The 25,161-nt window shown below is 39.1% G+C and overlaps 2 protein-coding genes across 2 annotated transcripts; both read right to left on the reverse strand.

Moving 5' to 3' along the window:
• Positions 1-1,045: 1,045 nt before the first annotated feature.
• On the reverse strand, positions 1,046-12,604 carry tmem214 (transmembrane protein 214). Its single transcript, XM_058417477.1, has 16 exons — positions 12,288-12,604; positions 9,019-9,212; positions 8,711-8,861; positions 8,398-8,532; positions 7,832-7,914; positions 6,893-6,998; positions 6,655-6,736; positions 6,426-6,527; positions 6,119-6,260; positions 5,691-5,782; positions 5,514-5,562; positions 5,325-5,432; positions 4,721-4,935; positions 4,430-4,598; positions 4,022-4,173; positions 1,046-2,717 (listed from the first exon to the last, which is right to left on the reverse strand). Exons 1-16 carry the CDS (start codon positions 12,436-12,438, stop codon positions 2,591-2,593), a joined length of 2,058 nt encoding a protein of 685 aa, XP_058273460.1. The 5' UTR covers positions 12,439-12,604; the 3' UTR covers positions 1,046-2,590.
• Positions 12,605-15,124: 2,520 nt separating this feature from the next.
• Positions 15,125-24,137, reverse strand: mapre3b (microtubule-associated protein, RP/EB family, member 3b). The gene is made up of 7 exons (XM_058417698.1): positions 23,999-24,137; positions 20,263-20,390; positions 19,782-19,927; positions 18,872-19,028; positions 18,234-18,379; positions 17,756-17,908; positions 15,125-17,472 (listed from the first exon to the last, which is right to left on the reverse strand). The coding sequence occupies exons 2-7, from the start codon at positions 20,381-20,383 to the stop codon at positions 17,407-17,409; spliced, it is 789 nt and encodes a 262-aa protein (XP_058273681.1). The 5' UTR covers positions 20,384-20,390; positions 23,999-24,137; the 3' UTR covers positions 15,125-17,406.
• Between the last annotated feature and the right edge of the window lie 1,024 nt (positions 24,138-25,161).

Genomic DNA, 25,161 nt, shown 5'->3' on the forward strand with positions numbered 1-25,161 from the left:
TACAGATGGTTATTCCTACCCTGCTATAATACAGTGTTGGAGGCATAAAAATGATCTATTTTAGGTATTTGTGATGCACAGAAAATTAGCACCAGGAATGTAAATATTTAAATTTGTTCATAAACTAAGAGTGGTTGTTTATGCATGAAAGACAATTATTAAAGTAATGATCAACATTTTGATATAATTGTTATAAAAATTATAAAATTATATTAATTTTGCGAAAATGTATGATGTAACACACACAGGTCATAAAAGTTTTTTGCTAAATTTCTATTGTAAACCCCTGCGGTTTGGTGGATGTGTCTCTGATAAACGTCCTGTACAAGTAATTTATTTTACATTTTCAGGAACAGCGGTGAGTTTAAAAAATAAAAGTTTGTTTAAGAGTGGAATTTGAGTCTTACATTATTTATACTGTATTCACACGCAAAACATTAATGGTGAACATTTTTGACTTTATAAAATTATTCTTTTGGTGATCGGCCCCTATTAAACAATAAAGAAAGTAAGACATCTTTTCTATATAAACAGCTTAGTAGCCTTCTATTCTTTTTGGCAGATGTTATCATTATAATCAACTTAATTATATCCTGGATTTTGTATCACCATAAATGTGTGTAAATGCAGGAAATGGGATTCACATCGAAAACATTTTCCCCCCATTTTGTGTCCCTCCCACTTCTCAAACCAAAGTTACCCCCTTGACTTTGAGGACAAAATGTTCACTTCCTGCCTAATATATCCCACTCACTAACAGGTGCCATGATGAGGAGATAATCAGTGTTATTCACGGCACCTCTCAGTGGTCATAATATTATGGCTGATCGGTGTAGCCGTGTGTTTCCAGCATTGTGGTAAAAAACTTTGGCAAAGAAGCACAGGTGTGTGTGATAGTGAGGGTATACATACTCTTAGCCATAGAGTATACCAAGTGTTTAGAGTTAATATGTACTAAACACAAATACAGATTATCGATAGTTGAATGCAACAAAAACACAAACTCCATCAGTTAAAGTAGACAGAAGCAATGAGGAGGGCTGCACAGATTTTATTAATTTATTTATAAACCATTTATACAAAGCAACAAAATTAGTTCATCACATTTATATAATTTCTCTTTTCCACATTCTATGGTGTAATCCATACCTCCAGCCCTGTTAGGTTAAGGGGTGGGGCTATAGTCTAATCTGTCTTTAACCAGACACACTTGACTGATTACTATTACACAAACGGTGCCAAAAATCATTCATTATACCTTTTGACATTTGAACATTCTGGTGGACTGCACAGGTGTAGCCTCTAGAGGCAAACGTCACACCAAATGCAGACTTCAATTCTTGTAAATATTAGCAGAAGGAGCTCCAAGTCCTGTGGTTTTTACATATTACACAACTATCTGTACTGTGGAAAGGGAGGGGTAGAAAATATACAAGTCGGTATCTTCAATAGAGCTTCCCAGATCACATTAAGAGGTAATCAAGTAGAACACTTGCAGACAATAGCAACAGTAGTCACCACAAAATCTCTCCGACACTGAGGAGGAGTGTCAGACTGAGTGGGCGAGATCATAGATGTGAGGCGCACGGTAACTTGTTTAAAAAAGAAAAAGAAAAAGAAAAAAAAAAGTTATGTTCATAATGTTGTGATCAACCACCAAAACAAAATCAACCACTAAGCATTCTTATAAAATCAGGTAGTATCCTTGAAGGACTTTCTATTTATTAAATCTTGGCATGCTCTGAAAGTGGCAAGTTTCACAAAGGTTCATTGTAGACTTGAATGGAACGAGTTTGCTTGCTTTACACAAGTCCAACATGTGGTCACTAGCGGAAAGCCACAGGATCTAACACGACCATCTTGGGAGCAATGTTTGGTCACGTAGCCATGGAATGCCTCATCGCTACAACCTCTGTGTACCGCTGTACTTGTAATGCATCGAGAAGGTGGAATTAAATAGATTTAAACTGAATGCACCGATACAGAATTTAAGCACTAGAACAACATGCTTTATATGTAAATTTACACAAAAAAGTAAAATAACTTACCAAGAATGTGTAAATATTTAACCTTTTCCAAATTCACAGTAAGTTAACAGCTATATGCTTAAGGCTTTTGTGTTCATATTTGTATAATTGAGCAAATATGCAGTAAATTATGATGTGTGTAGATGTTTAGATATTTCTCCAGGACAACCTAAAATGTGTGTCCTGCATCTTTCAGCAATTTTCATATCCAATTGTCCCAGTGTTTTCTTTTTTTAGTCTTTTGTTTTACTCCTACATACATCAAATAAATATTGTATCTGCAATCACCTAGGTAAAACACAAGAGATGAAAAGGAACACCTACAAAACATTTAGGGTATTGATCATATAAAAAGTCCTGAAATTGAGGAATGGGGTGGGGGTGGACTCCCAAATAATGTAGCAGGGGGGGAAAAAAAAAAAAAAAAAGTGTTCCACCTCCTTTTGAGTCCTCAGAATTAGAGAAATATTAGCTGGAAAAGTATCCTACAGTCTTTTACAGCCCAGCAGGGGATGGTAGATGCAAATAAAGACAAAGTCTCCGTCCCATATTCTGGGTGTTTATCACGCCTTGGTCAGCAGCTCTTGGGCCCAACTCCTGATAGCTGTTGTTGTATCTTGCAGGTAAATCCATGTACTGTTGGTGAATGCCACCACATGGTTCTGCATGCAGAGTAGTGATACTTCACCACTAGAGGGGGAAGAAAGCAGACATCGTTAGCTTATAATTGATCCATAATCCAGCACGAAATATTACGACACTATGGATTGTTTGGATGGAACTGTGAGATCCTTGGACTTCACTCCATATATTGGTAAAAAATCATTCATTCTCAACCCTAAAAAAAAAAAGCCCTGTCTGTGCTGCAGATATTTTATCTCATTTTCCATTCTTTATAATGTGGTTCTTTGCAAATAAAATTTTATCTATTTTACTACTACTACTACTATTAAAATGTAATTAGGCTTCACTGACATTTGAGCTCCTCTAAAGCCTGCTTTTTACCACACTGCAGTAGCTCCATGCCCCTAAAATGCTCAGGCCAAGTTTACTTTTGGTGTAAATTAAACTGTTTGCTCATGAAAATACTGAATGAAATGCAAATATTAACCTGAGTAAATCTACACACTCAGACATTTGCGTGGCAGGAAATTATGGGACGCAGGATTCGGTGACCTAAAGCAAACTACTGATCAATTTTTGATGCAACGGCTGAGACGAGATCATTTTTGACTTTCCTCCTGATTTTGATAAGCTGCAGTGTGAGAAGTCCAGTGCTCTTGTTAGAAGTGGTAAGCACCACTTGACTGAACAATTAATAAAATAATCATTAAACATGAAAATCTAAGGAATTTATGCACAATCTTTTCCTTGCTAATGTAAAACGACTAAACCAAATAAATGTGTGTTTATGTTTTTAGAACGGATTATGCTTTGAGCACCAGAGGCCCCAATCTAGAGTTTTTGTTGGCTCTGATAATTCTGGATCACAACGACCGACAAGTGCTATAGGTTACATGGATATTTCCTGAAGAGAGCTTTTCTGTAGCTTTCAGATGACATCATTCCCACACTGCTGTGATCTACAGTACCCAGAAGAAAGAGGCTGACGAGGCAGAGGGTATTGTACCCAGGTATTTTAGCCAACTTTGGTGCTCTATTTAATGATGCCTTTGTGGCTGTTATCAAGCTCAATGTATTTCAATCGATTAATTCCTCAAGGTCAAAAGTTTACGTAATCAAATTTTGGGTCGAAATTCATAAATCTTCATATTTATATGGTGAACCTGTAGCACAATTTTTTTACAATATTTATTCTTTAATTAGTTTTTACATTCAGATTTTTTTCTTTAGTCAAATTGTGTTCAAAATATTGTTCACTAAATTGTGAATTGAAACACACTGGCCAGTGTATATATTATGAGTCACTGGTCAAAAATGAATAGACCATTAAAAATGAAAGCATCTAGAAACGTGTGCAGACTGTTACTGACTTGCAGGAGTCCTGCAGCGACTGCCAAAGATGCTGGAGAGCTGTAACAATGTACTGCAGGCCAGGTAAGATGTAGTTCTGGTGCACAAACAGCAGCAGCTCCTTTACAAACTCCAAAAACTGGAAAACACTCTCTGGGGTGTTGGCATTTATCTAAAGGCAGGCAAACATACAAAATAAACTTTACATTCAATCATCAACGGGAAGGGCAAACCTAGTGATGGGAAGGGAAATATTCATACATCTGGACTGGACAGGAGTAAGAGTCTTTAAAGATTCATTAAATCAAAGATTATCCTATTTACAGTCTTCTAGAGCAAAAACTAACAACCTATAACCTGTAGTCTTCACAACTTCACCTGTAGTTACTTCTAAGGCACAGATTGGTTTAAATGAAAGAGAATCTCACCCATTCTATGAGCAGTGGTGTGTTCTCCTGCAACCACAGCATCACTTCAGAACTCTTCTGTGCAATAAAGACTGCAGCCAACTTCAGCTTCTCCAAAACGGCTTCCAAAAATGGACGCACTGCCTCCACAGCCAGAGAGTAGTAATGCGGCATGGTTTCAGCTAACCAGCTACAAACACACAAACGAAACACAGTACAAAAGGGAAGTTCAGTGTAGTACACAAAGTTGCTATTCAGAACATGATTATTTTTAATTTGGGCAATTATGTGGTTTTGTCGGTGGATCTTTACTTGATGCCCTGCTGGCTGTAATGGGACACTTTTCTCCAGGCTTGCTGGGACACGGCAGCAACTCCGCTCTTCTGCATGTACAGTGCTGTGGTGGAGTCGGCAAACGTGCCATGAGACCTCACATCGTGAGCGATAAAACCGGCAACAAACACCAACAGCACCATCAGCGCCTTTGACCACGGGAACCCCTGAGAGCGAATCTTCATCTGCAGAGACTGTGAAGGAGCAGAGGGGATAAACGAGTGAACACTAACAGCATTATGGCACATGTTTGATATTTTATTGTGGAAAATATGCATCATTAGTCAAGGAAAATTTCTAGTCATGTTATAACCTATATGATGCCTAGAATATAATGTAAGGAATAAAACATGATGAAAGGTGTGCTGTTATACCACAGAAATTATATTAAAGAACAAACTTATTTGGAACATCTGTCCAAGCTATTAAATTTATAGCAAATTAACCAACACCTCCTGACCAATCAGAAGAGAATAATCAACAGCGCTGTGGTGTAAAACTACTCAACAAGGTTTACCATGTCATTTCTAAAAAATTGCTTTAATTGCAAGTGAATGATGAATGTGTCAGAAACACGTCTTACACTGCAGACATCATTGCATTCCTGTACATCATCCAAGTTCGCTGTGGACCTAATCTCTTCATTAGTCACTCTGAAAGACTGAATCGTTTCCTGAAGGTTGTTTCGCAACTACAAAGAAAAATAAATGATATTTAATAAGTAGTACACAAAGCACAAATGAAAAAAAAAATATTTATCTGCCAAATGTACCTTTGGTGAGAGTGTGCTCCATAAACTGTGCAGGTGATTCAACAAGAGGCTGTTAGGGAAGACAGTTTCAGAAGCACATTACTTAATACAGGTTTACCAGGACCTCATTTAACATAACAAGGAAACAAAAATGCTCATAATTAAAAAGTGCACATTATGTTGTTATAAATAGATCACCTGGACTGGGTTAGGTGTTTAGTGTAAAGCTGTCTCCACACACCCAAACTCTGTGCATCTACACAAAGGCACTCGGTCAGGCTGCTCAGCAACTGCAGATGACAAGGTTTACGCTCTCTCAATGCAAGGACAGGGTACATTTTGCATTTGCCTCTATTTGTATCTTCCAAATTTGTAGGTGGACAAAGTAGTGAACTCATTCAAGGGCTCGACTTCTGGCCTTTCTTTGTTCAGCTGTATTTGTATATCTGTTTAAAGATTCACAACAGTTCTAGCCCAACAGGTCTTGACTGTAAATTACTGTGACAGGATTTCCAGTTCGGCTCAGGAGCATTATGTTTTGAAGCATTTTTATCTCACAGAGTTAAAAGTGTAACCTGAAGTCCTACGCACTTGGTGCCAACATTTTATCTGTGAAAACTTCCTACCTCTTTCTTCATGATATCTGGACAACTGGGTGTGGCTCTGGAGAGAAAGGAAGGGAAGTATGTATGCAACGTAGATTCCGGTTTCGCTCCAAATGCTAGAACCTTCAAGCGTGGGTAGAGCCTCCTCAACTGCTCCTGCAAGCTGAAGGCACAACAGATTTTAGCAAATTAAATCTATAGCACTGGGTCACTAGTCTGATAATTGACTCAGTCGATTCATTAATAACAAAATCACTAGAGAATGGTTAATTGATGCATATACACATGAAACCCAAGCACTTATTGTTATTCAGTGTGTAATAATTACCTTGGTGACAGGGCATTTTTGGGCATGTAGGCAAAATCCAGCAGAGGGAAGAATTCTTTTGGGCCCATTACCCCAAATCCTTTAGACAAATTGGCATGAAGCCTGTAAGAGAGATGGAACAGGTTAGACACGTGCACACTCACTATAAATGGATCAGTTATACTGTGCATTGAAGTACGTATGAAGGCTTAAGAAGTTTAGTCTAAGAACTAAATCAGCAATAACTCACGTTAGCAGTCTCTCTAGGTAAGCAATGGCATAAGCAGACAGAGTTTTCACTCCTAGAACAGGGAGCATGATGCCCAGCCAAACTGCAGGGTGAGGGAAAAAAAAAAAACACAGAAAAGGCAGACACGATATGATTACAATAAGAATATTAACAATAACTCATGAAACAGGACATCCAGTCTAATCCAAACCAGGTAATCTTTCCCTTTACGCCACATATACATTTTAAAAACACTCACCTTTTATGCCTTGGGTAAGGTCGTAGAAGCCAGCTTGTCCAAGAGCCCACATAATGCTCAGACACTTAGCTGGACGGTTCTGCTGTAAGCGCAGCAGCTCCAGGTGCTGTGATAGACACACAAATTCAGATACAGATACAAACACACTATAGCTGCTTGAACTAAACTATTAAAACATAATCCTTACAAAACACTACTTGGGTGTTTCCTTAAACTATTGCCAGTAACTGACCAGATTTGGATGAGACGTTCAGAGACAGGCAGACGTACATTATTACAAGGTTTCTGCAAATTAGGGGCCCAGAATTGGGTAATATTTTACTCTTTTCAATATCTTGAAATGCTGCACTAAATGTAGCAAAAGAAAGACATTTCTCCATCATCTGTCTCCACAAAACAGCATATCTTTCTACATGGCTATTAAGAACACTACCTGGTTTTTCACATCACGTTTAGTGTTTGAATTTTAAAACCCATTCATGTTGATCTGTTTTGGGTATCAGCTGTCAGGATTTCCTAGATTAGAAAATTATTTTTGAACATAGGGTTTTTGATTTTGAGACACAGCTCACGACAATAATCCTGATGATCGTTTTGAGATAGGGCTGGTCAGTGTGTTTCATGTCGCTTTGCATGAAATCACTAAGCTTTTTGAGTTTGATTTGGAAACCAGACAGACAGGGATGAGTCGGGTCTGACTGTGTCATTTAAGTGAATGTCTCTTGTGAATCTCCGGCTGTACATGAGATAGACACACTCAGGTCATGCTTCTGCATGTTTGGGAACCTTGACATAGTTCCTCCCAAAATTTCATTTCAAGTAATAAGTACAGACTACAGCATTTCTGCAGACCCTATAAAACAATTGTGGCAAGCAACCAAGTTTCCCCCAAGTTTCAACCAAACTGCTGGACAGCAAATGGATGTAAATTTCACTTACTTCAGGCAGGCTGAGGGTGGCTATTTTGGGTTTGTTCATCATGACAGCCTGAATGCACATTCTGTAGCCATGCAGTGGGTCACCTTTCCAAAATAAAATGAAACACAGGGTGATTCCTCACTACCAGTGATAGTACCACAAGTGAAACACTACCATCTCATTCAAAGTAGCTAAGAATTCAATTACACAGAGTTGAGCAGGGTGGTATAGGTACTAGCAGTATAGGTGCACCCCAGTACACTATACTGTGACATTTTGTAGTATAAATAGTATGAGTAGTGGGTTCACAATAAAAAATTCCAAACAGAAGAAGTGCACTTAAAGTACCCAGTATGTTGTACTTAATCAACATTTTTAAAAAAAAATGTACAGTATTCTACTAAAGCAAGCAGAGTTTCATTATGTGCATTTGTTTGCCACAGACTGGAAAACGGCTTATACGTCCACTTAGTAAAGACCATTAGTGTTCCATTTGAGATGATATTACCCCTTTAAAATTCATAGTGCATAGCACATGACTTGGGATGCAGCTTAGGTTTTATTGACCCAGCTAGCAGGATATTTACCTGTGGGTCTATCCAACTCCCGGAGCATGGCCAACAGACAGTGATCAAGGAATTCTTGTAATGCGTCTCCGCTTTTCCCCAACAGATTCTTAATTAGGCTGCGCAAGTCCTTTCCAGCAAGGCAGTATGGGTAATCTGCAGAGAGATTTACCACAAATCAACAAAATAAAGAAACATGCTTTGAACTGGAAAAGGTAATATCAAAGAGGAAAGAATTTCCACACTCATCCAACACTACACCACCTGAGAGGTTACTTAAAGACTCTCTCAAACTCAATATTCAGTATATGGTGGATACATTTCAGAAACGCACCGTGAGCATAGCTGCTGAGTGTGGGATCTGGGTCAGGAGCGAGCAGCTTGCTGTTGAGATACCCAGCCAGATCCTTCACCCAGACACATGGATTCTCAGGAAACATAGCTTGACTTTTCTCCAGCTCTTGCCTCAACTCCACTACATCCAGCTAGAAAAGAAAGGAAGAGATATATAGCAACCCACACAGACAGAAAGAGATTATTTTGTAGATACTCTGTTTATGGTGTTTAGATATCCCCCCCACACACATAGTTGCCACTGGGGGAAATTATCAGCACATATAGAGGATGCAAAAACATACTCACAGCTTTGACAGCTTCCTCCAACGTCTTGTAGTGAGTGGGTTTTGAGCTGCTGTTGGACTGGGATTTCTTTGCCTGCTTCGCTGGATTGGACTTCTTCTGTTGAGTCTCAGCTGGGGGAGGAACTTGCTCCTTGTTCTGCTTCTTTCCAATCTTCTCGAAACCCTCAAATATCGTCTCGGACATCTTCACAGACGCTGCAATCGATGCAAAAATGAAATTTTGTTCAATGCACCTCAAAAGAAGGCTAATCTGTCATGCCTGTGAGACAAATGTGCCGTCTTATTTTGCAAGATTGCCTCTTGGACCCACTCTCAACCCAGAATTTTGCAACACCAGACAGACTGACCAATGTAAAATGTATGAAGGGTGCACAAATTTTGAAACTGAACTTTGGCACATATCTACCCTAACTGGGATCTCTATTGATATATAGCTCGATATGGCACAATCTATCTATCCATAAATTTTCAGAATTTCTACAAATCGTGTACCATTTACAGCAACTATAGTCTGGCACACTTACAAATAAAATACAAACCAAATCCTCAGTATGCCACATGCCAAAATAGTCATTTAAATGTAGATGAGTCCTGAACTCTACATTTACCTTTAGAAAGACTGAGCACAATTACACTGATGTGCTGATTCAGTTGTGTTCTCTATTCCACTACAATGCTGAAGACTAAATCAAAAAGACAAGCTGGGTGCTATTTACATTATGACACACAAAAATGATCTGTACATAAGTGATACAACCAGACTTATAACTTACATTAGACCATATTCAGTACTTTCTGTCTTGGATGGACTTGGATCTATCTATCTATCTATCTATCTACTATTTACTTTAAGCAAACTGTAGTTTGTTAAGAATCATTATATGTAGTAGCTTTCTTAAAGTGATATTTTATTATATCTCTACACAGAAACTTCTCCAATCAGATTTCAATAAGTTATTGGATTAAACGTCAGGCTCACACACGACAACATGAACACATCATCTACATAACACAAAATCTGTGATTTTTAGCAACTAAATGAAATCGTAACTGATAGACATGGCGGTGTTTTTTTTTGGACTATTTATTTTAGTATTCTATTTCATAATATAATATTACAAGAAAAGTGTCACAGCAACATATGCGCTATAACACATTAAAGCTGAACTCGCTGGAGTTCTTCGGTATTGACCATGCTGATCTGCATTCACAACCTCAGTGAAAGGCTTGCTGATGTAACCATGGATAGTCTTGAAGATGATCACTGCCTGTGATTTCTCATTCAACAACAAAGACAAGAACTTCACCAAATCCTCAACATCCCATCTCTTCACCGTTTGAGCACCAGACAAGATGTATATCTACACTATATAGCCAAAAGTATTCGCTCACCCATCCAAATAATCAGAATCAGGTGTTCCAATCACTTCCATGGCCACAGGTGTATAAAATCAAGCACCTAGGCATGCAGACTGTTTTTACAAACATTTGTGAAAGAATGGGTCGCTCTCAGGAGCTCAGTGAATTCCAGTGTGGAACTGTGATAGGATGCCACCTGTGCAACAAATCCAGTCGTGAAATTTCCTCTCTCCTAAATATTCCACAGTCAACTGTCAGCTGTATTATAAGAACGTGGAAGTGTTTGGGAACGACAGCAACTCAGCCACGAAGTGGTAGGCCACGTAAACTGACGGAGCGGGGTCAGTGGATGCTGAGGCGCATAGTGCGAAGAGGTCGCCAACTTTCTGCAGAGTCAATCGCTACAGACCTCCAAACTTCATGTGGCCTTCAGATTAGCTCAAGAACAGTGCGCAGAGAGCTTCATGGAATGGGTTTCCATGGCCGAGCAGCTGCATCCAAGCCATACATCACCAAGCGCAATGCAAAGCGTCGGATGCAGTGGTGTAAAGCACGCCGCCACTGGACTCTAGAGCAGTGGAGACGCGTTCTCTGGAGTGACGAATCGCGCTTCTCCATCTGGCAATCTGATGGACGAGTCTGGGTTTGGCGGTTGCCAGGAGAACGGTACTTGTCTGACTGCATTGTGCCAAGTGTAAAGTTTGGTGGAGGGGGGATTATGGTGTGGGGTTGTTTTTCAGGAGCTGGGCTTGGCCCCTTAGTTCCAGTGAAAGGAACTCTGAATGCTTCAGCATACCAAGACATTTTGGACAATTCCACGCTCCCAACTTTGTGGGAACAGTTTGGAGCTGGCCCCTTCCTCTTCCAACATGACTGTGCACCAGTGCACAAAGCAAGGTCCATAAAGACATGGATGACAGAGTCTGGTGTGGATGAACTTGACTGGCCTGCACAGAGTCCTGACCTCAACCCGATAGAACACCTTTGGGATGAATTAGAGCGGAGACTGAGAGCCAGGCCTTCTCGTCCAACATCAGTGTGTGACCTCACAAATGCGCTTCTGGAAGAATGGTCAAAAATTCCCATAAACACACTCCTAAACCTTGTGGACAGCCTTCCCAGAAGAGTTGAAGCTGTTATAGCTGCAAAGGGTGGACCGACGTCATATTGAACCCTATGGATTAGGAATGGGATGTCACTTAAGTTCATATGCGAGTCAAGGCAGATGAGCGAATACTTTTGGCAATATAGTGTATATATAGGAGTCATGGTATTATTATTTAATTCTGTCTAATTTTATTCTTAAAATATTATAACTGTACAGTCCTGATTTATTACTGAACTCAACATATTTTAAAAGAAAGTGATCATTGAACATAGGTGAATGATGTTAACGAAGCCCCGCCCCCTAAACCTAGAGCAGCGTGTATTAAAAAAATGATTGACAGCAGGCCTAACCAACCACAAACGAGTATTCCGGACCGGAAGTAAATTTTCCAAATGTCTTTTCTCAACAACTTACACTTGTAACAAGGCAATCCACTTTTTTTAAAGAAATCTTTCAAGTATGCTAGTAAGGAAGGAATAAAAATCGACTCCTGTACCTTCTGCTGCTGAAACGGATTTTAGTCAATGTGTAACTAGCAAGCCATTCACACCTGGTTTAGCTGAATTAACTGAATTAGCACTAGCTGGTTAAAGCACTTGGTTTTATGTTGCTGTTTTGGAGTTTTTTTTTACTCGTATTGTTATTAATCTTGCAAGAACATTAGTCTCAGAATGGCAGCACAGCTAGCTAAGGCTAACGCACGAGCAGCTAGCTAGCTAGCCCTCATCTGTAGATAACTATAGCTGGACGTGGCACCTCGTATTCAGTCTATAATGTGAGTGAGTGCAGGAGGTTTCACTTACGGTACAGGTCCAGTTTTGGAGCATTGGACTCGATCAGAGCTTTTCTGGACTTCTTGTCGACCTGGGTCTTGGCAGCGCTGTTCTGTTTCTTGCTTCTTTTCACCACCTCCCACTTACCAACAGAACCGTTATTATTCGCAGACGAAGCCATGGTTTATTGAGCGTTAGACAAGCAGGAGACGCTTCGAGTGTTTTTTATTTAAACGTGTTTAATGGTCCTAGAGCTGGTGTACAGAATAATGGTCGCAGGTCAGCTTTCGGCTACGGCTGCGACTTTAAACCGTCTCTATGCCACGTCTGCTCTGGGGGCACGACGTCATCACGTATCCGCACGCGCTCCGCTTCTTACGTTGCGTCGTGGTGAGCGGTCTGTCACAGCGGCACTTTAAAGCTGCAGTCTGTGTTTTTAGAATATCCGTACTTGTACAAAACACGCGATAAACAAACAGTGGATTAATATACTTGCATTAGCAAAAGTCTATTAAGTTGCTGAGTCAAACACCCGGTGCTGTTTTGGGTATGGATGCGCCTCCGGTCTAATTCACCCCAAAGGTGTTCTAAGGGTTTGAGGTCAGGGCTCCGTGCAGGACAGTCGAGTTCCTCCACATCAAACTTGTAATTGTCCAACATGTCTTGGTATGAAGCTGAAGCATTAAGAGTTCCTTTCACTGGAACTAAGGGGCCGAGCCCAACCCCTGAAAAACAAAGCCTGAATTCAATGATTTGGAGGGGTGTCCCAAAACTTTTGGCAATATAGTGTATGTGTATTATCTGCTTTGGGAGGGAGGGAGGGAGGGAGGGAGGGGCTTAGGGGGGTTATGGGGGGGGGGGATTCACAGAGTATTGCTCTACTCTTTCAATAAAAAATATTTAAAAAAATATTTAATCGGACCTTAGTTGTATTATGTATTGTGCTATTATTTTTGGCAACACTTCAGCTGTGTTGCAGTAATACTGCCATTATAGTGCAGTTTTAATTTACAAGTTTATGTGTTTGTGTGTGTGTGTGTGAGAGAGAGAGAGAGAGAGAGAGAGATTTTGGAAGTTGATTACATGCATTTGGTCATTCATGGCCTAAAAGTCAGCAAATAGAACTGAACTTCATTCAAAGTTTGAGGTCTTACATGGTGTAAAAGCCAGGAACTGTGTTTTCTTACAAGCCAAGTTAACAGGTTTAATATTATTTGTTCATTCCACCTCAACAAACTGGAGTATTTAGTATTAGGTCCTTTACATAAAATCCAAATGAGTTCAGTTCAGTTCTGGGTATTGGGTCTGATGGCTTGAGGAAAAAACTGTTACACAGTCTGCTTGTGAGGGCCCGAATGCTTCAGTACCTTTTTCCAGAGGGTGAAGAGTGTGTGTGAGGGTGAAGAGTGTGTGTGAGGGTGAAGAGTGTGTGTGGGGGGGGTGTAGGGTCATCCACAAAGCTTTGCGGAATCAGTGTGTGTCGTATGTCTCCGTGATAGAGGTGAAGAGAGATTCCAGTGATCTTCTAGGGTGGAAATAGGGTGGTCTTAATTATTTCCACAGAGGATCTGTCCATGTTCAGCAGAGAGTGGTTACTCTGTGCTCTTATGAAGTGAACAGTTATCCCTTTTGTTTTGTCAACATTCAGAGACAGGTTGTTGGCATTACACCACGGTGTTAGCTGTTGCACCTCCTCTAACCACACACACACAACCAACTAAAAAGCTAATTACACACCTTACAATCTACCTACCTACACAACTATCCATTTAGCTGCAAACACTCATGCATACAAGTACATTACAGTACATCATATCCAGTGTTCACCTTCCTTCATTAACAGTGTGTTCTTTGTTGGTTATACATTCTAATCCATGATTTATTGCCGGTTGAACATTCAGGGCTGGTGGGTGCAGGCATGGCTGTATTTTTGCTGTCTTCATGTTTGTCTCTAAGCTTTATCTGTGGCACCTTTGGTATGAAAAACCTTTCATCCGAAATTGCAAAAGACTGCAGGGCCTAGTTTTGTCCAGTTGTGTGAATCTGGTATCCTCATAGAGCACAGTCCAAGGTATGCAGACACCAAATTTCGAGTCAATCCATCCTTGTAGCACCACCCAGGCCAAATGTAGAATGTAGTATGTTTATGAATGGAAACTCATAGAATGTATTTGATTCTTAAAAAATATCAGATTTTGAATTTTTTTGAAAAACCTACTTTTGCAAACTAGTCCTAGACCATTGATCCTTTCACCACCAAATTTGGTAAGAATTTTGCTAGGGCTTTCAACTGCACTGTGGTTTAGGTTTGAAGTTTTACTAATTTATACCACAGTAGTTTATCAACAATAACAATTGTTTATCCAATAAAGAACGAAACACGTTATCTTTTCCCTTTACAGACACACTTACGATGAACTTCTAAAAAACAAGTCAGGTTGTACAACTTTCCCTCACACTTTTCTGAGGTTAAGAGGAGAAAAATGTTATGGGAAAACCAAAAAGGGCAACTTCTTCTTTCCTAAAGACTTTCCTGTGAAAGAATAGATAACCTTAACTGTTAGAAAGGGCTTACACTAGAGACTCCTTACAGGAAGATTCGCAATATCAGTGATTTTTTTTTTAAGTAATATGGTTATGACAACCTCCTGTAAATTCTGTTACTATACAAAGTTTTGATGATGGTGGTGAAAAGGACTGTCTAAAAGGCCAAAGATCTGACAGAACAAAATGTAGCTGACTTTTCCAGTTGTTAAAGTTCAAAATAATCTACATTAAGCTCAACACAAAATAGAGTATAGCATGTCAGACTTGATGTCTGTTCACGTTGTAGAGATATATGTATAAATAAAGAATATAAAACACACTTTTCATTGCCAGAATACTCTTTATTTTACATAGTAAAACTGCAAATAAAGAAGGGACAAAATTAACGAGTTACAGACAGATCCTGTCAATCAAAATCAACCTTTATGGCATAAATGCATGTGAACCATGAAAAATAAAAAATACAACACTGACACAGCTAAAAACTCAGTTTAAGTCAGTAACAAATAAACACCACTAACATTGCAATCTTTTAATATTCTTTTTAAAATTAAAACAGTTGTTATGAATTGTTTTAGCATCTCGCTTTATAGTCATCTTTAATAAATAAATATATCTCAAATTCTTACAGCTGCAAAGTGCACACACTAAAATCTACCTCAGTGATCAGAGAGACTTTTTTCGGCTACCAAAATACATTTATTTGGACTTGAATCATCAGCATCCTCTTTTAATCCTCCACTCATCGTACACTTTAATAGAAACACATGTACACCTGCTCATTTATGTAGATCCAATCTAATCAGTTTCATTTAAGGGCTAAGGGCTTCAGTTAATGTTCACATCAAACATCAGAATGATGAGAAAAGTCAGATCTCTGTGACTTTGTGACATGGCTGTTGGTGTCAGATGCGCCGGTTTGAGGTTTTCAGAAACTGCTGACACACAACAGTCTGTAGAGTTTACACAGAGTGGTGAAAAAAAACACTGATTGAGTTATGTGTATATAGTAACTCAATCACTCTTTACAAAACCATGATGAGCACAAAAGAATCTCAGCATGCACAACTCATTGAACCTCGACATTGATACCCTACAGCAACAGAAGAGCACACTGGGTACCACTCCTGTTAGCCAAGAATAGGAATCTGAGGCTATCATGGGCACAGACTCCCCCAAACTGGATATGTGAAGATTCGGGAAAATAAATAAATAAATAAATAAATGTCACTGATTTTTACTTTTGACAGGAGTGGAACCTGATATGGCCTTCTGCTGTTGTAGATTTGATGTGATGTGCATGCTGTGATCCTTTTCTGCTCAGCACAGAGTGATTATTTGAGCTACTATAGACCTCCTGACTCAGCACAGACCAGTCTGGCCATTCTCCCCTGATCTCTCTCATCAACAAGATGTTTCAGCCTGCAGACCATTTGCTCACAGCACATTTTTTTCCCACCCTTCTGTGTAAACTCTAGAGACTGCAGTGTGTGAAAATCTCAGGAGATCAGCAGTTTCTGGAATCCTCAAAAAAGCACACTCACAATCATGCCATGATAAAGTGAGATCACAAGTTTTTCCTCATTTCTGATATTTGATGTAAACTTTAACTGAAGTTCTTGGCTAGTATCCTGACCTGCTGGCACATGATTGGCTAACTGGATAACTGAATAAATGTGTAAGTGCACAGGTGTTCCTAAAAAATGTGAGGGTACATGCATCCATCTCACTTTAGGGTCGGTTCTTACATTTTGCAATGCAAAAACCTCATTTCTTACACAAGAACGCATGGGAAGAAATGTGGCTAGAATCCAGGCTTGTCCATGCAACTGTCCAGTTCACAGGGTCTCTCTGATCACTGGTTTTTAAAAGACTTAAATTAGTTCCTATATAGTAGAAACACCCTCCCAAAAGCCTGAAGAATTTAAATCACAAATGCAAAAAAATGTGGATATCAGATGAGGCTGCTTTAAAATAGCCAAGTACAGTAGTAGTGCAGAGGAAGATTATGTTATGGTTATGTGTGTGTGTGTGTGCTTGCACTTTAAACATCTATATCATAGTCTGATGAAGCTGTTTGGTCTATATTCTGCTGTCTATTGAAACTGACTTGCATCAATACCGAATATGCAAAAAAGAAAACCTTACTTTCTCCTGGCCTTCTGACTTAAAGGTTTCAGACATGTTATTATAAATGTTTTGCTGCACATGTTAATATGTCATGGCATTAGTGTCAAAATCAGTTTGAGTAGCAATGCTCGATACTCTACACTCTGTAAAATAAATACCATGGCCAATGGTATAGCAAGGATAAAAACTGAATTCTACCATTAAGTACAAATGGTATTTAAACCCACTACATTAGCCACTCAAGTTAATACACCACACCAACGTGTTGAAGGCTGTGATGTAAATCATCTGCTGGTTCTTTAGAAAGGAACAAGCCAAAAAAGAGTAACACTCCGATTGAGTAAATGAATGGAAAGAAATCAAATCATCAAAAGTTAAAATGAAAATCAGAGTGAGAACGAGTGCGAGTGGAGAAGGAAAAGACAGGAGAAGAAAGTTAAAGGATGTATATGTATGCATATGTTTTTAGAGTTTAGTACTCGTCCTGGACTTGTGGCGGTTCGTCAATTTCCTCATCCTCTGGAGGAGCAAAACCATCCTGAAAAGAGGCAAACACTGCAGTCAGAAATTCAGAAAGATCACACCTGAGAATCTATGGCAATTCTCTGCAAGTGACAATCCTGAACTGTTGTGTTTAGTTCATTACTCCCACATCTGATACTAGTTTCTCATTAACTGATGTGTGCTTATGTGTATTCTGTTTCTCATTATTTACTTTAAACACACGTCTGCCAAATAAATGCAAAATAGAAATCTATGGAAATAAAGCACCAGTTCCTGTCAAGACTGAACAGGTCTGTTATACTGTGAGGACCCATTACCTCAGTAGCGTAGAGGATGTCGATAATCTTTGCAAGAACTGGATTCTTTTCGCCCTCGTGCTCCTGGCAGATGAGCTCGATATCACGCAGTTTGCCAAAGTAAAAGTCTCTCTCCTTCTCTAGGCCATCAACTGTCACCTTCAGGTCCATCAGCTACATGTGGAGGAAAAATTCAGTCAGGAAAACCACATTTCTGAGTCTGAATGCGATTTTAAGTTGAGAATAGGTCCAATAAACTATATTTAATGCAGATATAATTATATAGTCAGAAATGAAGCAGAAATCAGTACTTGTACATAAATTTCGGTTTATGATCACTGACATGGCATAACCAAAATATCTAAACAAAAAAGTGCTATTAATAAGTATAATAAGTAATATGAAGTGTTACACATTATAAACATTAGGAAATTTAACAGATTTAATCCAGCATGTGCTTTTTGGGAAGGTGTGGGTGAGGGAAGAGTTTTCTGTGCACCTGCTGGTTGAGCTCCATAATCTCTGCCTCGCTAACTCCGTTCCGTAACACAGGTGTGCTTCGTTTGACATTGGTCGGGGCAGAGCTGATTGGTCGCTGAGGGGTGGGCATGGTTTTGGGTACTGTTGGTGAGGTCCTTTGGGGTCCTACACCAAGCAAGCATTATTAGTTAATAACCAGTCCATCAAGAAACAACAAACAAGTGTAAGAAAATATAAAATACATAAAACCTTGGTTATATGAAACCTGGATTGCACTACAGGCATTGAGAATCCCCCAGATGTCCATGCACACACCCAGACCTTTAAGAATGTCATGGCATGATGTATGATGCAGTTTTCGCAATGAATCTCTGGAATCTTCTCATTAGGTCAGTTCTGGTTCCAAAGGGTTCATACCACAGCTATAGTTTGCATAATTAATAATGTATGCCACCTTTCCAAAACACCAGGGATGGTAAAATAAAATCACCTGGATAATTCATGTATTGATGAACCAACACACTAACAGTAACACTAACTTACTGCAACAGAAGAGGTGTTAAGTTGATAAGAGGCTATAGGAGGTGTCTATTTGCTTTAAATGTTTTCATTCGTGTAAAAAAAACCCATGTTAGTTTTGTGCATTAATGATTTCACCTGGATTGGGTGTAGGCGTAACCTCCTGGCCTTGTCGTGCTGCTTGAGGGTCGTACTCTTTCCCGTCGTAGTTTGCGTCGAAGAATTTCTTAAACCACTGTATGAACTCGAAATTGTCCTGGAACCTCCCTTTCACCAGCCTTTCAACTGGGATGATCTACAACAAGAAGCAAATAAATACCATTATGGCACGGTATCATGAGACTGAGAAATTCACAACAGTCAATAAACAGACAAATAGTTTTTCAAGCTAAATCGGTCACTAGTAGGTTCACATGTTGCTTGACATTTGCTCTCATTTGGCACACAACACCCCATATTTAAGAACTGCATGATAAATAAGTAAAAAACATAATAGCAAACCAATACTTTTGTATACTTATTGTAATGGATAACCAAGACTGTACAAACACAGATAAATTATTTTGCATTTAATCTTGTCAATGTCTAAGTGATTTAAATGGGAGAGAACTTCATTCTGCTTTTTATACATCAAATCCAAATGTCTACTCCATTTCCAGACACCTCAAGAACAGAATGGAAGCAAATATAATTACTGCAGTAGATCCCACACATCATATAATCTAGCCATGGAGATGATTAGACACAATAGGAAACAACAACAGCTGAAGTTCTGCTTATATCTCAGAAACACAAGTAGGCTATGATTTCACACTTCTGTCGATAGACAAGCTGCGACATCCTGGCTTAGGCAACCGCATCCTGATACAAAGAGGAATCGATTTTCACAAGAGCCCCTGGACTACCAGGCATTTCACAGTGGGGTGGTATGCAATGCACTCCCCTGAAAAGCTTATCTCACACTTCTAATAGCTACAGGGAATGAAGTTAGATGACATTTAAGTGCTGTGTTATTATTATTTTTTGGATTGCTGTGATGGGTGCTCACCTTGTCTACATTCATTCTCTTGAAGGCTGCTTGTAGCACTTTGAAGTTGTGGATGAACTCATGCTCCAGTTTGGCCTGGAACTTCACTTTCTTCAGAAGAATACACCCGGGGAAGAGCATGTCCATAAACTGGCAATATGCTGCACCTGAGAAACACAAGCCATATCCATATGGGTCATGGTCTTAAAGATCATCAGATCAGTACAGAGATTATAAAAGACAGGAAAATAGTTTAGCTTATCTCCTTGTGATGGACACTTTGCTTCATATACTTAACTGTATTTTATCTATTTTAACTATTTTTGTAAGGAAATTAACTACGTTATAAGGAACATGTCTTTCGGAAAAGCTAGAAAAATTTTAGCTTAGCATGTGGCTTAAAGTAATAAAGCTCTTGAAGCATTTAGGGGTAGAAAACACTTCTTCTTCTTCTTTTTAACTTTTCTAAGATCTAAATGTAGTGAGTTTGAGTTTCACCCACCTGAGCAGAGCTGCTCTATTTTAGTGTAGCTTAGTTGCAGAGAATCGTTGACCCAAGCGAGCATGTCATGTCTGCTCAGGTTCTCTATGGTCATAGATGTGGAGTACACATTCACCGCCATTCCCCAGCTGGAGACAGAAAACATGACAGGATTTATCAGCAGCTAAAAATCACTATGTTCATCATTCACAAGATAACATCTCAGGTACAGGAATACAAAATCCAGTCAAAGAACTTATTAAAAGGATTTTGCCCAGTTAGTTTGGACACAGAACGTATTCAGGAATTAAGTTTTAGCTTAGCACACACACACACACACACACACACAGATTCAAGGTCAATGCACTTTACAGCACGTGAGAGCGGGCTAGTCTTGCATGTTTTTCACACTGGGCATGTTTGTTGCAGCCCAAATCTAAGTGTTTTTTTGTTGTTGTTCCTGTTATTTCGGGGTTATCACTGGCTGGATCACACACAGATTACTTTACTTTACTTGAACAACTGCAGACCTGAGTACGAGTTGTGTTCATATAGATAGATAGATAGATAGATAGATAGATAGATAGATAGATAGATAGATAGATAGATAGATAGATAGATAGATAGATATTCAGACAGGTAGGTAGTTAGGTAGACAGACAGACAGACAGACCTGGACTGAGAGACAGACAGATATTCAGACAGGTAGGTAGTTAGGTAGACAGACAGACAGACAGACAGACAGACAGATAGATAGATAGATAGATATTCAGACAGGTAGGTAGTTAGGTAGACAGACAGACAGACAGACCTGGACTGAGAGACAGACAGATATTCAGACAGGTAGGTAGTTAGGTAGACAGACAGACAGACAGACAGACAGACAGACAGACAGACAGACAGACAGACAGACAGACAGACAGACAGACAGACAGACAGATAGATAGATAGATAGATAGATAGATAGATAGATAGATAGATAGATAGATAGATAGATAGATAGATAGATAGATATTCAGACAGGTAGGTAGTTAGGTAGACAGACAGACAGACAGACCTGGACTGAGAGACAGACAGATATTCAGACAGGTAGGTAGTTAGGTAGACAGACAGACAGACAGACAGACAGACAGACAGACAGACAGACAGACAGATAGATAGATAGATAGATAGATAGATAGATAGATAGATAGATAGATAGATAGATAGATAGGTAGATAGACAGACAGATTATTACACCATACTATAATAGAAAAAAGTTACACATATTTAAAACAAACAAATAAAATGTAAGTAAGGGGGCAACACTACCCGCTGTGCCAGTGTACCACCATCAACACTGTTATAATGCTTTACACTATTAATTACTGTGAATAAGTTATTATGACACTAATAAGAAAAAGGATGTGGAGACAGATGTTAGTCTTTCTTTCAAAAAGACGTTAGCACTTGTTGCTGGGAAACTATAAAAAGCTCATTTCTCATAAGGTGTTACTGAGTTCACATGAAGTGAAATAAATCTGCAGCATTCTTTAGTCATTAACTTAAATTTCAGCACCTTTTAAACTTCAGAAATCAGATGTTGGGGTCATGCTGACAGAAAACAAAGTCTGTTTCTGTTATTTATGTAAAAACACTGAGGGTGAGATCAGAGTTTCCTGTTGACATATATATTGTAGACTTCTCTTAAGCAAGATGTCATAGATTGAAAAAAATTAATAAATTGAGAACAGCAATGTAAGGGTCTGTTTATTAATATCAATAGCGACATAATACCATACTATGACATAAAAAATATATATAAAATTAGATAAACAACATAATGTTCACGTAAAAGACGTTGATAAAATATAGGCTACAGTGTCATTATAAGGTATGTACTAGCTACACTCAATGGATATTTTATCTGATCCCAAAACACTTGGAAGGTATACGATTACTCTCTGTATTCTGCTTTTTCCAGTCCTTGCAGGGTTTTAAGTCCCAGTAATATAATGATGAAAGCTTATATAGATAATGAACCGTAATGCTTGGTGTGGCACGATGTTTCCTTAAGAGTTTTTGCTACAAATATTTGAAGCCTGAAGCTCTTACAATCCTCAAGTGAAGATAAACTAAATAGACATGCTACCTGAAGAACAGGAAAAACATGAATCTTCTAATCTTCTAACAATCTTCTAAAACCTTTCCAGATCTGGACAAACTCGATAAATGAATCCTTAGTATAATATTTATCTCAGATTTCCAACAACTGGTGGCGAGTGTCCTGAATTTTTTTTTACAAGAAATAACTTTATTTTCCAAACTTCTCTGAGCACGCCTAAAACCCAGCATTATTTTCCCCTAACAAAGGGTTATTTGATCCAACTTTGTCCTTCAATACAATAAAGGCAGGAATATTAATAACAAGAAAAGAATACATACAATATCTGTACAACATATCCTCCATGCTCACATTTTATTTCCTCAACACAGTTAGAAACATAATTTATATATAATGCATTGTGAATTAACTATACATATTTAAGCTAATTTAACACAGTGTGCTTTCAGTAAGATTACTTACAATACTATCTCTTTTGTATTTATATCTAGATAATCATAGTCGTTAGAAGGGTTGGTTAGTTAGTTAGTTAGTTATGAAGCTAGCATTACACTGACAGCACACCAGTAATGAGACAGAGATAGCAAACTTTTAACTTTTATTCAAGTTTTATTTAAGGCAAAGTTGCAACTTCTAATTCTCCAACTACAACTAGTAAAAACCACCTAAAACAATCCATCAACTTGATCAACTGGGTCTGGTCTTCATCAACAACCAGTTCCTTCTCCACTTACAGAGTAACGTCACATCAACAGTGTAAAGTTCTTCCCTAATTTTGCATTAGTTTATAACAGATTTGACTTCAGAGCAGTCAATACACAGACTTGGTTAAACCCCTGACCATGTTAAACACCATCACCGTTAGAAAGTTCACATGCATCACTAATGTTAGCTGGAGAACTTGTTACTCAGCTATTGTATGCTGTTGTTGCTATGGTGACACCCGCACCAATGCTTTAAAGTTGTACCAGCAGACACTCAGACCTTTAACTGTAAATGTGTGATAGCTTTTATGGAATTTACATGCAAACAAAACACATTCACTCTTCTAACGTCATGAAGGTACCACTAACGCAGCATCAGTCTCAAACAGTTAGGTGGGTTCGGTGTTGGAAATATCCCCGCCCATATTCACGAAGCTCCGCCCCCAGGACCAAGCTCTGGCCCGTAGAACGGTACCTATGAAATAAGTGACAGGAGGCGCGTCCAAACCAATGCAGCATTCCGAACCGGAAGTCAGTTCTGCAATCGCGTTTCGTTGCGACTTAACACACTTTAGCAAAGGCCACAGCTTAATCCACTGTTTCCCGATCATGTTGTACATATCATCCAAGTTATTTCCACAAGTAAGGAATAAAAAAATACAGACTACTGAAGCTTTAACGTAACGCTTTAAGTTACACAGTAATTCGAAAAGGTTTGCAGTAATTTAGACACGAATAAATAAATCATCGTGCACGGAGAGACTCGTGATGTGACCGCAGATTGATGCACTAATCCGAACTCCGTAGCATTTAATAACCTAGCCATGCCCAGCGTTAGCACCTGTAATACTCCAGCTAACTGTGAGAATATCACAACTTTAGCAAGGACTGCAACAATCGCTTGATGTTTCACATTTAAAGAAACGATGATAAGATCTACTTTACTCACAATCCTCAAAAAGAGGCGTTTGTTTGTTGCGTTATGTTTCCCTGGGTGCGTAGTTGATGCGTGTTCTGTCCGCGCATGCGCTGTGTCGTTAGCTGGTTGTCTGTGGCAACACGACTCACGAATCACAGCGAAAAGATTCACCAACCGAAGAAACCAAGCGCTCGCTTCCGCCTTCGTCACGTGGGGGCGGGACCTGAAAGTACACTGATGGTATTTACAAGTGTTTCATAATTCTCAAACACACACACGTGATAGCAGGGAAAAGATCAGCTAATAAACGTTACAGTGAGGGAAATATTTGCTATTACTGATATACAAGGAGGGAAAACTAAGAAAAATAAATTAATGTAAGCAAACAAACAAAAAAAAAAATTACAAGTTTCAGTATAAAAATGACATTCAGTTTTATTCCATATATCACTTATTTAACACTGTATAAAACTGTAGGTCAGTCCAAGGCAGATTAAGCAATAAACCACTTAGATGGACCGTGGACATCTGATCATCACACCCATTTGTGATTCTTCTCCAAACTGTTGGAATCATACACTCGTATAAGATGACTCTCTATGCTGTAGCATCACAATTTCCCTTCACTGAAACTAAGAGACTCGAACCCTGTTCCAGCATGGCAATGCCCCTGTGCACAAAGCCCCTGAGCTCTGTGGTGTGTTAAGGTTGGAGTGGAAGAACTGGAGTGTCCTGCACAGGGCCCTGACTCTGACTCAACCCCACTAGACACCTTTGGGATGAACTTGAACACTGACTGAACCTCAGACCTCCTCACTCTTACAACATCAGTGTCTGATCTCACTAATGCTCTTGTAGCTGAATGATCACTAATCCCCACAGCCATGCTCCAACATCTAGTGGAAAGACTTCACAGAAGAGAGGAGATTACTATAACAGTAAATGGGATGGAATGGGATATCAGCAGTCATATATGGTCAATCCTTTGGTCATATAAAAAGTGAACACAGATAGAAACTAGTAGGAAAAAAGGACAAATGAATACTTTATGCATTAAAGAAGGGAGGCAGGTGCAATTAGTGTGTATTACAGTGTGGAGTGTGTTGTAATGTAGACTGTATTTGCAGTGTGTTGTAGTGTGTCTTATCTTGATGGTTACAGTGCAGTGTGTGTTGTAGAGTGTGTTGTAGTGT

The sequence above is a fragment of the Hemibagrus wyckioides genome, linkage group LG19 (assembly GCF_019097595.1).
Source record: "Hemibagrus wyckioides isolate EC202008001 linkage group LG19, SWU_Hwy_1.0, whole genome shotgun sequence".
Classification (NCBI taxonomy): Eukaryota; Metazoa; Chordata; class Actinopteri; order Siluriformes; family Bagridae; genus Hemibagrus; species Hemibagrus wyckioides.